The 16344-nt window shown below is 36.2% G+C and overlaps 1 protein-coding gene across 2 annotated transcripts in view; it reads right to left on the bottom strand.

Moving 5' to 3' along the window:
* PDCL2 (phosducin like 2) overlaps positions 1–16344 on the bottom strand; it is a 35625-nt gene that overhangs the window by 5015 nt on the left and 14266 nt on the right. Inside the window, exon 4 of one of the 2 annotated variants that reach the window (XM_047854924.1) lies at positions 5220–5363. The exons of the other annotated variant lie outside the window; for it this stretch is intronic. Coding sequence (XP_047710880.1) covers positions 5220–5363 — 144 coding nt within the window. The remainder of the gene's footprint in view (positions 1–5219; positions 5364–16344) is intronic. 2 annotated transcript variants of the gene reach the window in all.

Here is a 16344-nt window from a genome sequence, read left to right as displayed (position 1 = left end):
TCTCTCCTTTTCATAGTCCAAATAAAAAAGAAAATAATCATCTCTATGCCCTGTTCACTTCCTTTCTTGAAAGGTTCTCCTTTTTTGGCTTTTGTGATAACACTTTCTATTAATTTCCTTTTTACTTCTTTAATTTCCTTCTTCTGTCTATGCCTCAAATGTAGGTATTCTTCCTGGACCCTCTTCTCATACTAGACACATTCACTGTACAATCTTACCATTCTGATAGCACTGATGAATTGCATCTCCCCTCCTCTTTCAAAGAAAAAAAAACATGCTATATATGTATATATTATACATTTCTTCTGTATTTTCTCAGTTTAGCACTCAAGCCAAAAGCCTCTTTTCTCTACACGATCTAACCAGTAATCAAGTCAGGTTGCTTCTACCTCCTTATACCTATCCTCTCCTCTTTCTCTCCATTACTTTATTCCTTTCCTTTCTTATCTGAGCTACATCAGATTGTCCTAAATAGTCTGTTTCCAGGCTTGGTTCCCCAAATTCATCCTTGACCCTGCTGACAAAGTGAGCTCAGCATGAAAATCTCATCATGTAACAACTGCCCTTCCCTCTAGCTTACCTCCATGGCTCCTCACTGCCTTTAGAATAAAGTCTGGGCTCCTCCGTGTAGCTTTCAAGGTTCTCAGTGGTCTCCCCAGCATTCTGCTTTGCCTCCTACCATTACTTAAAACCCTCCAAAGTAAGATACTGTATCTTATTTCTGTATCCTTCTTCAAGCTGTACCTCTATCTAATACACCCCATTCATCCTGTTTACTTCCTCCTTGGGGAATCTTATTTTTTGAGGCCAAGACCAAGAGTTACACACTCTATAGAAAGTTCCACACGTCCCTCTTTGCAAGGATAAATCTTACTACTCCCTCTTCAGTACTTTTATTCTACTATGTATAGAATTCAATTCTAGCACGTAGACCTTATTATGTTTAATTGTCTTTCTCTACTATATTGAAATTTCTTTAATGACAGACAGATGTCTTAACATGCCTTTTGCATCTCCAGCATCTACAAAATCCTCAGACATCCTCTTAATACTAGACAATGTTGTATATCAATTTATAGAGCAAGAAACAAAGCTAAGAAAAACAAATTAAATGTATTATACATTTAATTTACATTTCAGAATATGTAACATCATTCATTTTGATAATTATAACCTGCTACAAATCTAGATCCTGCTTTATTTTAGTGGGTGGCCTACTTTAATGTTAGAAAAGTGTGTACTGCCTAACTTAATTATCAGTTTTCCACACAAAGCAAGAACACAAATTGACTTTATAAGTTTCAGTTTTTCTCAAATAGGTGAAATGCACCCACTAAATTAGATATCTAATTCAAAGGGATTTTTATCATTCCTGTCAGAATGAGAGCTGAGTCGGTATAGCAGACTTATGGGGTATGTGATATGAATGGTAGAAGGCAGGTGGACATTGATGGTGATAGTGAAAAGTGTGGAATTAGAAAAGTATGGTGTTGGGGCACCTGGGTGGCTCAGTCGGTTAAGCGTCCGACTTCGGCTCAGGTCACGATCTCACGGTGCGTGAGTTCGAGCCCCGCGTCGGGCTCTGGGCTGATGGCTCAGAGCCTGGAGCCTGCTTCCGATTCTGTGTCTCCCTCTCTCTCTGCCCCTCCCCCGTTCATGCTCTGTCTCTCTCTGTCTCAAAAATAAATAAAAACGTTACAAAAAAAAAAAAAAAAAGAAAAGTATGGTGTCATAGATTATGGCGCAGGGAGAAAGTGCTTGTCTGAAGACAATTCTGACAGCAAATGGTAAGGGAATAAATTTGGTGTTGGAATTCAAGGGCCAGAATTTAACCCCAGAAGAGCTATAAAATATAAGGGAGACCTCTGACATTAGCACATGAATTAAAGGCCTTTTTATGGTCTTCACGTTTTAAAATATGTGTTTGGCATAGGAATGATGTAGAAGCCCAAAATTATAATTTGGGCACAGGTGTAAGATTGGATAAAATCAGAATCAAGGTTGACCAAGCAGCTCAGCTACTAGGCTTACTGGCCCAGGGTGAGTTAGCTTCCCCTAAGGGGACACTAAGCAAGCTGAGCCTTCACTTCGATGAAGACTTGGCCCAGTTCCATAAATTTAATAGCAAAAAGACATTAAAATTATAGAACTTAGGAACCCAGTTAAAAAACAAGCTCTTATGTTCCTATAAAATTTATAGAAGGTAGCTAGAAGTACAAATATGTTTAACAGTTATATTCCACTTCACAAGATGAAATTATGAGTAAATCCATTAAGTTAAAAACTAGACTTTTCTAAGGACTATTTGTAATATAAATAATTTTTTTCTGTTTTATAAATTTTATTATAGGGGCGCCTGGGTGGCTCAGGTCATGATCTCACGGTTGTGAGATTGAGTTCCACATCAGACTCTGTGCTGGGCATGGGGCCTGCTTTTGGGATTCTCTCTCTCTCCCTCTCTGTGCTCCTCCCCTACTCATGTGCTTGCTCTCTCTCTCTCTCTCAAATAAAAATAAAATATAGAGAGATTAATTTGATTATAGATTAATTTTCTTAAAATGTATGTTCTATAGCAACACATGAATACATTTTCTTAGTGTCAAGAAAAAAAAATATTTTATGTAACTATCTTAGATTGAGTGCCCTCTGAGGTCACAAACACTTAAAATATTATTTTAAGGGGCGCCTGGGTGGTTCAGTCAGTTGAGTGGTAGACTTCAGGTCAGGTCATGGTCTCACAGTTTGTGGGTTCAAGCCCTGCGTCAGGCTCTGTGCTGACAGCCTGGAGCCAGCTTCAGATTCTGTGTCTCCCTCTCTCTCTCTTCCCCTTCTCAGCTCGCTCTCTCTCTCTCTCTCTCAAAAATAAATAAATGTTACAAAAATTTTTTAAATATTATTTTAAAAAGATGCTTATCCTTTGAGTCCATCAAAGTTATATGATAGTTTGAAACAGCCTAGCTGAAACTATAACACATCAATCTCTTGCATGAATTTTTGAAAATTATTTGTGAAATTTAATTAATGTATCCAGAAATAACTGTTAAAGTAAATAATTTTATGCCATGGTATGGGCATTCAGAACCAACATCTATTCTGTGTCTCAGAAAAGATATTTAGTAAGCTCTTTGTATATAACACTTCTCACGCACAGATCCCATTATTGTAAATGTCCGTGTTTCTCATATTTATGCGTGAGAAATCAAAATCAGATAAGTAGTACAAAATCAGATAATGCGAAAGATTCTTTTTAAGGCCTTAAACTACTCAAAAATTAATTACCAAGCATTTTAGTTACAATAACAGTCATGTCTTCTTTTATGGAGCCTGGTGTCCTCTCAAAATTCGTGTGAGGAACTGGTGAGCTGGTAAACAGCAGGGCCCTAATCTGCATCAATTGCTCTGTACAGAGTTTCTCTGAGGACCCGGAGAAAAAAATCTTTTATTCAGAGAATGGATGAAAACAATGAGGGCAATTGGCATCACCTATGTTCCTGGACTGGCTTGGCACCCAGGCAGAGTTGCTGGGACCTAACTCTAGAGAGATTTGTGAAACTCTGGGAGCTTGCAGGATCTCTGTGACACAGAGTTGGGGAATGGGCCACTCTACCCAATTATCATATACCAGGCTGGTAAGGCCTGGGGACACTTGGGTTAAACTTAGTACAAGTAGGCACTATAAATTAACTGCTTGGGGAGTAGAGGTGAGTACGAGGGAATTGTTCTATTAAAAGAGACTTCAGAGACATGATATATCCAAATATACTGCATGATCCTTAACTGGATCCTCTGTCGATTATTATTAATTTTGGAATTATAACTAATTTTGTTAGGTGAGAAAACAGTATTGTGGTCATATAGAGAAATGCCCTTATATTTTGAAGATGCATGCTGAAGTACTCAGGAGTAAAGCTTCACGCTGTGTGTAATTTAGTTTGAAATGATCCTGCAGATAGGTACACAGGCATATACCCACATACAGACAAAAAGATACAAAAATGGCAAAATGTTCATTTTCAAATCTACCTGGCTGGCATTTAGGGTATTCATTTTATCATTCTTTCTACTTTTCAGTATGTTTGAAATTTTCCATAATAAGCTAACAAAAAAATAACTGCCAGAGAATGTCATTTTTCTTTTTCTTTCTTTCTTTCTCTTTCTTTCTTCTTTTTCTGAGAGAAAGTGTGCATGCATGGAGGAGGGGCAGAGAGAAAGGGAGAGAGAGAGAATCTTAAGCAGGCTCCATGCTCAATGTGGAGCTGGACGGGGGGGGGTGCTTGATATGGGACTCAATCCCATGACCATGAGATCATGAATTGAACCAAAATCAAGAGTTGGATGCTTAACTGACTGAGCCACCCAGGTGCCCCTCTTTTTCTCTTTTTAATTCATTTACTTATTTAAGTAGTTTCCATACCCAATGTGGGACTTAAACTCACAACTCCGGAGATCAAGAGTTGCACGTTCTTCTAACTGAGCCAGCCAGGTGCCCTCAAAGAGTGTTATTCTTTTAAGAAGTGCCACAAATTCTTTAAATGAGACATGAAAACATATTAAAATATCTAATTTAATCCCTGAAGCCAATTACTCCATTTGTATATTAAGTACACATTAAAAAGGAAGCCACAAGGCCCAAGGTGGAGTCACTTGCCCCCAAGACAGCAAACAAATACTTATTGCAGTTTCGACCTCTCCAGAAATGGAATTTAATCAATCTGGAATTTTCTGGTTAGTACCAAATGAGGTAATCTGTTACATGGTCTCTCCATTCCCCAAAGGAAGATGAGGTGATCCATCTAATAAGAACACCCCTGTATTCCCCCTAAGAGAAACAATCCTTCCTTTTCTTTTACTAATAACTTCCTGTCCGCCCTCCTTCCTATAAAAGCCTTCCATTTTGTACAACTCTTTGGAGCTCCCCTCTACATTTGTTCTAGATAGGATGCTGCCTGATTCATTAATTGTTTAATGAAGTCAATTAGATCTTCAATTTTACTTGATTTTTACTTGAATTTTGTTTTTTAATATTATGTGTATATATATATATATACATACATACATATACATATATACACATACTTATGTATGTGTATATATACATATGTATAATTTTTCTTTTCTTCAGTGATCTTTGTCATATGCCTTATAAAGCCTCAAAACCAGACATAAATATCTTAAAACATTAGTATATTAACATTTTATAGAAATACTATGGTAATTACCTTGATCTGTATAAATGAATTATAACTGACACATCTTTTTCTGCATTTGTGACTTCATTCACATACTGATTTCCAGAAATTTCTCTTAATTCCCCAAATTTTTGTTTTATCTTAAGAGCTTTCCATTCCTGTAACCGCTTTTCTCTAATTAAAAAAATAAAATGAAATTACATAAGAAAATTGTTATAGTCTTCAGGTCATTCCTATACACAGAAACAATTTAGGGCGATGAATGTCATGCTAGTACGTATCAAACACTTTAAAGAATGTTAGAATAACTATTAATGCTCTTATAATTCCAATTCCTCTTTTCATACGGGTATTTGTGTTATGAATATTGCAAAGAGGAGTTAGCTATTAACTTTTAAATTTATTTTTATTTAAGGCTAGGTCTTAATTATAGCTATAGAGGGCATTGAGCCAACAAATTCTCATACATACACAGGTTAAATACTAAGGAAGCATATACATAATAATAATAGCTAACATTTATTGAGTGCTTACTATGTTGCCAGGCACTGTTTTAAGTGCACTACATTAACTAATTTAACTTTATCAAATTAGTACTATTCTCACCCTGTTTACATGCTCTTAACTATCATGCTGAGCTGAACTTTGGTCCAAAGCCTTTGCGAACACGTGTAATTACTTGTTATAACTTTATTGCACATAGAGAGGTGGTATAGAAGGGTGATCACTCTAAGACTAAACTGGGTTTAAATGCCAACTCCTACTTATGAGCAGCATAAGCTCAGGCAAGTTATTTAATCACTCTAAACTTCAGTTCTGCAACTGTAAATGGGAATAATATTAATACTTATTTACACAGGATTGTTGGGGATTAAATGAGGCAACATATGTAGATTTCTTAGGATGGTGCCTAGCACACAATGAGTACTCAATAAATACCCATAGAGGACCTTGAAACTAGTTATTCACCCATAGAGGACCTTGAAACTTTGTTTAAAAACTTTCTCAAAATTTGCATGTTTTGATTTAGTTGTGGAACACTTGGATCCAGAGTTTCCAACACACCTACAAGTTTCTTAAAGGTTACTGATTCCATACCTCTAAGTTATCTGGGAGTACACACTCCTTTCTTTCTCTGTGTATCAACTAGATTTTCTTATTTTGTGTATAATGGAAAAAAAATTTTTTTAAGTAATCTCCATGTCCAACATGGAGCTTGAACTCACAACTCCAAGATCAAGAGTCACATACTGTACTGATTGAGCCCACCAGGCCTTTTATTTTCTTATTTTCTGTATTGATGCTCTGGCATCTGGGACCTTGCTGATCCTGGAGGGACTGCCTCTCCCAGGGCTGGGTAATTTCTAAAGATAGCAAATACTCACTGCAGAGCACATTTCTTAAAAGCAAACCAACTAATTCAGAGCCCAATCCTTCAACCACCTCCTTTATTGGCCTGAGGCACTATTCCTATTCCCTAATCTTTCCTGGCCCAGGAATCAGACAACTAGAGGCAGCCTCTACAGCCCAGAGCCTGCCAAAATTATTCAACTAGCCAATCATACATCTGCTCACCCTGCTTAGCTTACCTTTCCCACAGAAATCACAATGAAGAGTTATGTCCATACTATCCCCTCACTCCTTCTGCCTCTTAACCAACTCTGATGCTTCCCTGTATGGCCTTGCATTGTAGGGCATGCCCACTACTCTTGAGAACTGAGTAATAAACTATCTTCACCATGAAAATTATCTCCTGTTCTGTTGGCATGGCCAAACCTAAATCCTGGGTATATTTTAGAACATTCTGTCTTTATTGCATGTGTTAGAACCATATCAGGTAAAACCACTCACTTTACATAACAAGTAAATCAAGCAAAATGAAGCCTAGAGAAGAATGCCAAGAACAGGAATTCAAATCTAGGGCCTTCTCACAACTTTCAAACTGAAATCCTTCAATTTTCCCTGTACTGGCTCAGATATTCAGAACTTACAGTTACTCCAAAAATCTTTTGGGAGCCCAGTTTTGTTTGCACTGAGTATTTAGCATCACTATCATTAACTTCCCTCAATTTGATCTCACTGGCTTATATCTGCCAAAAATTTCAAAAAGTTTTTGTTCCAGTGATGGAACCATGCCCTACTTAATGGTGTGACTATCTTCCTCCTCTACTTCTGCACCTTCTCCTCCTCATTTTTCTTTGCAATTCAGTAGAATTAAACACCTGGGTTGGTTTTGCCATCAGAAAGGGATATAGTGTTCAACGGCCTCATTTTTCTTTCTCCTTTCTTCTTTTTCTTTTCTTTTCTTTCTTTCTTTTCTTTCTTGTTCCTTCCTTCCTTTTCTTTTCTTTTCTTTCTTCTTTCTTTCTTTATTTGTTTCTTTCTTTCTTTCCAATGGCCTGCATTTTTCACCTAACAATTATCAGTTGGGATTTACTCACAAAAACAGAAAGCAGCAGAAAGCTTAATCTGGGGGATTAAGTATTTTACACACCACTCAGTATAAAGATGAAGACTCTAGGCTTGGCTACCAAGAATGACTTCCAAAACAACACTCAAAACTGGTCTGCCAAAGGAATGAATAGCTTTCCCTGCTGCAATCCAGAAACTGGGGAATCTGGAACTACTATTTCAATTGTGTTCTACTATCAACCTACACTGGGGATCAGAAAACCACTACAACAATTATTGTCTCTAGGGACGTACCTTCTTTGCAAAGACTAGAAGAAAGAAGGTACATCTGATGAAGGAGTATTATCTAAAATATACAAAGAACCCTAAAACCTCAACAGTCAGAAAACAAACAACCTGATTCAAAAATGGGCCAAAGACCTGAACAGGCAACTCACCAAAAAATAATATTGATGATAAATAAGCATATTAAAAGATACTCCACATCTACGTCATCAAGGAAATGCAAATTGAAACAAGAGAGAACAACATATGTTTAAATGGCCAAAATCTACAACACTGACACCAAATGATTGAGAGGATGTGGAGCAACAGGAACTCTCATTCATTGCTGGTTGGAATACAAAATGGTCACCTTTTGGAAGATGGTTTGGAGGTTTCTTATATAATTAAACAAACTCTTACCATACGATCCTGCTGTCATGCTCCTTGGTATTTGCCCAAAAGAGTGAAAACTATGTCTACACAAAAACTTACACGTGGGTGTTTATAGCAGCTTTAAAATAATTTATCATAGCCCAAACTTGGAAGTAACTCAGATATCCTTAAGTAAGTGAATGGATAAACTGTGGTGTATCCAGATAACGTAGTATTATTCAGTGCTAAAAAGAAATGAGCTCTCAAGCCATGAAAAGACATGGAAGAAACTTAAATGCATATTACAAGTGAAAGAAGCCAATCTGGGAAGGCTACAAACTATGACCCCAACTATATGACAATCTGGAAAGGCAAGGTATGGAGACAATAAAAAAATCAGCAGTTGCCAGAGATTTGCAATGGGGAGGGGACAAATAGGCAGACTACAGAGAATTTTTAGGGTAGTGAAAATACTTTGTATGATACCATAATGATGGATACATCATTATGCACTTGTCCAAACTTATAGAAAATACAACACTAAAAATGGACTGTATTGTATGAACACTGTAGACTTCGGGTGATTCTGATGTATTGATGTAGGTTCATCAATTATAGCAAATCTATCATTCTGGTGGGAGATGTTGATAATGCTGGAGACTATGCATTTGCTGGGGCAGGGGGTATATTGGAATCTCTATACCTTCCACTCATTTTGCTGTGAATGTAAAACTGCTTTTATAATTCTTAAAATTTTTGTTTTGTTTTGGCTTTAAATGAGGAATTTGCTTTATATCACCACTATCAGGATGACTACAGAATTTTCCCTTGTTAATAACAACTTTTGAAAGGATACAGGTTCCTTTTTCCTTAGATCCAAAGTGACAACTGAGATATGAAAATAACGTGGCACAAACCGGTGGCAATTAAACTTGGACTTTTGATATGGAATATGCAAGTGAAAGAACTTGCACATGTAGTATCTCTCTTTCATCTCTGTGGCAGAAACTGGCTGGTCATTGGTATAGCTTTCTCTTCCAGGGCTCACAGGAAGACTACATTTGCCAGCTTCCTTTGTGGTTAGATTAGGCCCAGGAGACTGGATTATGTCCAGTAGATCAAGAGTGAAAGTGAAATATGCATTTCTGTGACTCACCCCTGCAATGTCCCATGCTGTCTTTCACACTGTCTCCCTAGTCCACAAGCCGGAGGGAAAGGATGCTGACATGATGTGGCCCTAATGAAAAGAGCCCAGATCCCTAGTCATCACCAGAGAAGAGTCACTGAAGTAACTCTTCAGAGTAACAGAAGAGTCACTGAAGTTCCTGAGTAAGGAACTTTCCTGTGTGAAACCACTGTGAATTTGAAGTTGCATGTTACAGAAGCATTAATTATGTCAATAAATTCTGCTGACATAAATGATTACATTAGTAGGATTGCCATCATTGAACAATCCTTGCATTCTTTGAATAAATTCTAATTATTCACCATATATAATGATTTTAATATGCTATTTTATTTGTCAATATTGTATTTAAGATTTTTGCATCTATGTTTCAAAAGTGAGATTGGACTAAAGCAATGTTTTCCAAGTTAAGGCATGTGGACATCCTGTATGAGAATCACTTAGGTATAGCAGGTTCCAAAGATTGACATATTCCTGAGATCCCAACCCAAATTTACTGATTATTACCTCTTCGTTCTGATCTCAGGAATGTGTATTTCAAACTATATTATGGACAGTTATCAAAATATACAAAGGTAAAGAGACCCCAGAAGCATGCATCTTCCATCAATTATTTCTATTCATGGCCAATCTCTACATCTTACATCTTTACCCTGTTAACTTCCCATCTCACGGGCTATTCTGAAGTAAATATAAGACATCATGTAATTTCATCTGTAAATATTTCATTATGTATCTCCAAAAGATGAGGATACTTTAAAAAATTTAATTCACATAGCACAATCACACCTAAAACAATAATTCCTTAATATAGTCATATAATGTTCAAATAATCCTATTCTAAAATACATAAAATATACATAAAATTTACCATGCTAACCATGTAAGTGTTCAACGGCATTGAGTATTGTCTCCATTTTTTAAAGTTTGTTTACTCAAATGAGGATCCAAATTAGATTTATACATATGGTTATTATATCTCTTAAATCTAATTTAATCCAGATTCTTTCCATCTACTTTTTTCCCCTGGCAATTTCTTTATCCAAGGTAAGTATTGTTTGTCCAAGGTTTGTCCAAGGTTTCCCACAGTCTGAATTTTGCTAGTTGCATTGTCATAAGGTCGATTCACATGAGAAATATAAATTTTTATTAACAATGTTGGGTGGTTATTTTTCCCAACCAACCTGAGTCATGAGTTTTATTTCCTTTCTGTATGAACCTTGTCTGATTGTGACAATCAGTGTTATATTATCAATAAATATAACCGTGTTTTATGCAACAAATTAGTAAACTCTATCTTTATAAAAACATAGAGATTATCTGTGCCTTGAAAGTAGAGAAAAATCAGCTAGAGAACAAATTTTAGGAATCCGTTTATCTTCTCACTAATGTTTTTCCATCTCTTATTGAGTCAATTTTGGAAATTTATATTTTCATCAAAAAATCATATTTTTAAATGATGCAAATGATCATATATCAAATATTCTCCTGGCCTGGCTTCTTTCATTTAGTATAATGCTTTTGAATTTTACCAAAGTTACTATGTGTATCACTAGTTTGCTTTCGATTCCTACAGAGTAGTATTCCATTATGTGAATACACTACAATTTGTTTATTCACTCACTTCATATGTATTCATCGCATCAATGGACTTTTACGTTGTTTTGTTTTTAGCTATTATGAACATTCATGTACAATTCTTTGTATTGACATAGATCTTCCATTCCCTCAGAAATGTGATTGCTGGGTTATATGTTAAATGTATATGTAACTTTGTGTGAAATTGCCAAACTGCTTTCCAGAGTGATCATATGAATATTTCAGTTCCTCCATGATCTTTACATTTTAATTGTAATATAATTCATATATAAGCATACCTTGAAGGTTTTGTGAGTTCTATTCCAGACCATTGCAATAAAGTGAAACTCACGATAAAGTGCGTCAAACGGATTTTCTGGTTTCCCAGCGTGTATAAAAGTTATGTTTAGGGGCGCCTGGGTGGCGCAGTCAGTTGAGCCTTCGACTTCAGCCAGGTCACCATCTCACGGTCCGTGAGTTCAAGCCCCGCGTCACGCTCTGGGCTGATGGCTCGGAGCCTGGAGCCTGTTGCGATTCTGTGTCTCCCTCTCTCTCTGCCCCTCCCCCGTTCATGCTCTGTCTCTCTCTGTCCCAAAAATAAATAAAAAACGTTGAAAAAAAATTTTAAAGTTATGTTTACACTATGCTGTAGTCCATTAAGAGCACAATATCGTTATGTCTAAAAATGTACATACCTTCACAAAATAAAAATAAATAGCAAATAAACACATTATTCCTTTAAAAAATGCTAACCATCATCTGAGCTTTCAGAGAGTCATAATCACTGATGACAGATTACCATGACAAATATAATAATAATAAAAAAGCTTGAAATATTGTGAGAATACCAAAGTGTGACAATCATGAAGTGAACAAATGCGGTAGAAAAATGGCACCAATAGACTTGCTCAAGGCAGGGCTGCCACAAGCTTCCGATGCATAAAAAAGACAGTATCTGCAAAGTGCAATAAAGTGAAGTGCAATAAAGTGAGGCATGCATGTATAATAAAATTCAACTATAAAAAAATATGGGACGCCTGGGTGGCTCAGTTGGTTTAAACGTTCCACTCTTGATTTCGGCTCAGGTCATGAACTCACAGTCATGAGATTGAGTCCCACGCCAGGGTCCGTGCTGGGCACAGGGCCTGCTTAAGATCCTCTCTTCCCCTCTCTCTGCCCGTCCCTGACTCACTCTCTTTCTCTAAATAGATAAATAAATAAATAAATAAATAAAGTAAAAAGAAAATGAAAAACAAAATCCAACTATTTGAAGTGTACAATTCAGTCATTTTTAAAACATTCACAAAGTTATGCATCCATTACCACTATTTAATCCTAGAATATTTTTATTGCTCCAAAGTTATTCCTTATTCCCCCATCTGCACTTATTCCCATCACAGGCCATGGTAATTAATAATTTCTGTCTCTATGAATTTTCCTATCCTGGACATTTCATATAAGTGGGATCATATAAAATACGGCCTTCTGTTACTGGCTTCTTTCACTTAGCATAATATTTTAAAGGCTCAATTGTATTGTATCATAGATCAGTACCACATTTCTTTAAATGGCTGGTAATGTTCCATTGTCTGATATACTATAATTTTTTTATCCTCTCCCCAGTTGATAGATATTCACATTTTGTACTTTTTGGCTGTTTTGAATAGTGCTATGAACATTCATATACATATTTTATGTTTTCAGTTTTCTTGGATATATACACATCCAAGTGGAATTGTGAATCATATGGTAATTCTATATTTAACATCTGAGGAAATTCCAGACTGTTTTTCAAAGCAGTGCACCATTTTACATTCCCACCAGCAACGTACGAGGGTTCCAATTTCTCCACATGCTCACCAACTTTTATTGTCTGTCTTCTTTACTATAACCACCCTAGTGGGAAAGAAACGGAATCTCATGTTTTTGATTTGCATTTTCCTAATGACTAAGTTGATCATCTTTTCATGTACTTACTTTCCATTTGTATACCTGCATTGGAGAAATGTCTATTCAAGTCCTTTGCATGTTTTTAAATTGAGTTGTCTTTTGTTGCTGAGTTTTAGGAATTCTTTATATATTCTGGTTAGTAATCCTATATCATATATTTATACATATGATTTGCAAATATTTTCTCCCATTCTGTGGGTTATTTTTTCATTCTCTTGATAGTGTCCTTTGTACAAAAGTGTAAAATTTTGATAAAGTCCAGTTTATCTATTTTTTCTTTTGTTGCTGTGCTTTTGGTGTCATATCCAAGAAATCATTGCCAAATCCAATGTCATGGATGTTTCCCCTTATGTTTTCCCCATAAGTTTTAGTTCTTATATTTAGGTCTTTGATCCATTTTCTGTTATTTGTTGCTTATGATATGAGGTAGGAGTCCAACTTATTCTTCTCCATGTAGAAATCTAGTTTTCCCAGTGCCATTTGTTGAAAAGATTGAATGGTCTTGGCACCTTGTTGAAAATCATTTGACTATATATGTGAGGGTTTCTTTCTGGGCTCTCTATTCTATTCTAGTGATCTGTATGTCTCTTCTTATGTCATTACTACATTGTTTTGATTACTGTCACTTTGTAGTAAGTTTCAAAATCTGGAAGTATGAGTCCTCCAATTTTGTTCTTTCTCAAGATGTCTTTGGTTTTCCGGACATGGGTTGTGTTTCTTTGTATTCATTCTGCCAATATCTGCCTTTAATTGGAGATCAATTAATTTAAAATCCATTTACATTTAAACTATGTAATGTAACTGTCTGACATGAAGTTTTTTGACTGTACTGTAAGTGCCTGACGTTGACCTTTTGGTTGCTGAGGAGTCCATTTCAAAAGACATCCATCTTGAAAAACACAGTGCCAGCTGTATGACACAGCTACTAGCAAAACAACCAGATAAGGAATTAGGCTGCCCCCCCATGAGGACCCCTTTCAGAAACCCCTGGGTAAACTAGACTGCTTGAATGACCAGCTTCTCCTTTCCCATGTCCTAATTCCAGCTCTTATGCACTAAATTAGCCAATAAAGAGTAAACCTGTGAAACCTAAACACCCCACCATTGGACCCTAGTAAAGGCAGAGCCCCAGCTCTGTACTCTTTCTCCCTAATAATCTGGCTATGTGGCCTTTAGGCATGCCATGTAGCTTCCAGCACCTATGAGTAATAAATCTTTTTCCTCAATGGTTCCTGGTGGGGTTTGTGCTAAAGCGTATCCTACAATCATAATAAGAACCAAAGGGCTAGTCCAGCCACAAAATGTGAGTAATACAGGCCCAGATGAATGCCTCAGGCATTCCTCACCAACAATATCATTCTCAATAGGCTGGGACCAACGCGACAAAGCAATTCTTGTTAATGAAGGACTTCTGCCATTTAGCTCTTTTGTGTTTCTTATTTGCTTTTTGTCCCTCAATTCTTCCTTTATATTTAGTTGATTTTTGTAATATGCCATTTTAATTTGCTTCTTCTTTTCCATTCTGTAATCTTTTAGTTTTTTTCTTAGCATTTACCTTAAGGATTAAAATTAGTATCTTATGATGACCTACTGTGAATAATACCAACTTAGTTTCAATACTAGACAAATGCTCCACTTGTATACACCTCCATCCCTCCTCTTTCATGCTGTCATTGTTACAAACTACATTGTTATACATTGTCCATCAACATCAACTTATAATTGTTGTTTTATGAAAAAAAATTGCTGTTTTATGTCTTTGCCTTTTAAATCATACAGGAAAAGACAGAGTTAAGAACCAAAAGCTGAGTGATTCTGGCTTTTATATTTGCTTACGTAGTTACCTTTATGTTACTTACTTCTTCATAAAGCTTTGAGTTACTGTCTAGTGCCTTTTAAACTTCAGCAAGAAGGACTACTTTTCTAGGGCAATTCTAGTAGTAACAAACTCACTTAGCTTAAATTAATGTCTTAATTTATCCTTCATTTGCAACATAGTTTTGCCAAATGAAGAATTCTCAGTTGGTAGTGTTGTGTGGTATTGTTGTTGTTTTGCAGCAATTAAAATATATCAATTCACTGCTTTCTGGCCTCCAAGATTTCTGATGAGAAATCTGACAGTTTTATTAAAGGTCCATTGTATGTGACACTTTACTTCACATTGATTTCAAGTTTGTTTTTATCTTTTGATAGTTGATTATGATGTGTCTTTGTGTGGGTCTCTTTGAGTTGATACTACTCGGAACCCGTTGAGCATCATGGATTTGGAGATTTGTGTCTTTTGTTAAATTTGGGAAGTTTTCAGACATTATTTTTTCAAATATTCTTTCTGCCCCTTTCTCTTTTCTTCTGCTGGGACTCTTATACCACATAAGTTGGCTCACTTAGTGTATCACAAAGCCAATTAGTCTCTGTTCACTTCATTCTGTTTTTCTTCTATTGCTCAGACTCCATAATTTCAATTGTCTTCTCTTCAAATTTGTTCTTTCTTCAGCTTGTTCAAATCTGATTTTTGAAGCCCTCTAGTATATATTTCAATTTTTATTGTACTTTTTAGTCTTAGAATATCTTTTTGGTTCCTTCTTACAATTTCTATCTCTTTATTGTTATTCTCACTTTGCTCATATAATGCTTTCCTGTCTTTGTGTCGATTTCTTTTGTTCCTTTGAATTGGAAATACTTATGTTTCTTTGTATGCCTTGTAATTTGAAAACAACACTGGATTCTTATAAATGTGGTAACTCTAAAAAATCAGATCCCTACCTTCCATTTCTTTTTTTATTACTTTATGGTGTCTCTGTGCCAGAGATCAGTCTGGGGTAAAAGAATTAAGGTTGTCTCAGGTCTTTTCTGAGCTTTTGTCTTTCCCAAGGCTTTCTAAATTCCCTCATTTATACAGTTGTTTTGAGTGTCCAAATACCAACCAACCAAACAGATGTGGCTACTTTATATCCTCTGGAAGCCACCTGAGCCAGTGAAAATTGACACCATAGCAACCACTCTTTGTGCCTGTATCTCCACATTCAGAAGCAGTAATTCATAATCAGAACACAGAACCTTGATATTGAGGACAAAGTCTTTACTGTCCATTCTGGCTTTAGTAAGCTTTTTCAGTAACACAGGCTGCTGTCCAAACAGTTGCTTACCATGGGTAAGGTATGGATAGCTATTACCACACTAAGGACTGAAATCAGCCAATACTAACTACAGTTTACCAGCCAAACTTTATCTTGGAAGCTACAAGTGTTCAAATAGACTCCAGAGTTCCCAAGCTGTCACTTGAGACTGTTTCTTCTAGTACAATAATTATCTAGGTGGACAAATGGATCCCTAGAGCTTTCTATTCTGCCATCTTTCCTGATGTGAACCTAGTCTGTTGTTTTTTGAAAATGT

The sequence above is a fragment of the Prionailurus viverrinus genome, chromosome B1 (assembly GCF_022837055.1).
Source record: "Prionailurus viverrinus isolate Anna chromosome B1, UM_Priviv_1.0, whole genome shotgun sequence".
Lineage (NCBI taxonomy): Eukaryota > Metazoa > Chordata > Mammalia > Carnivora > Felidae > Prionailurus > Prionailurus viverrinus.
This window is presented reverse-complemented; position numbering and strand designations above follow the sequence as displayed.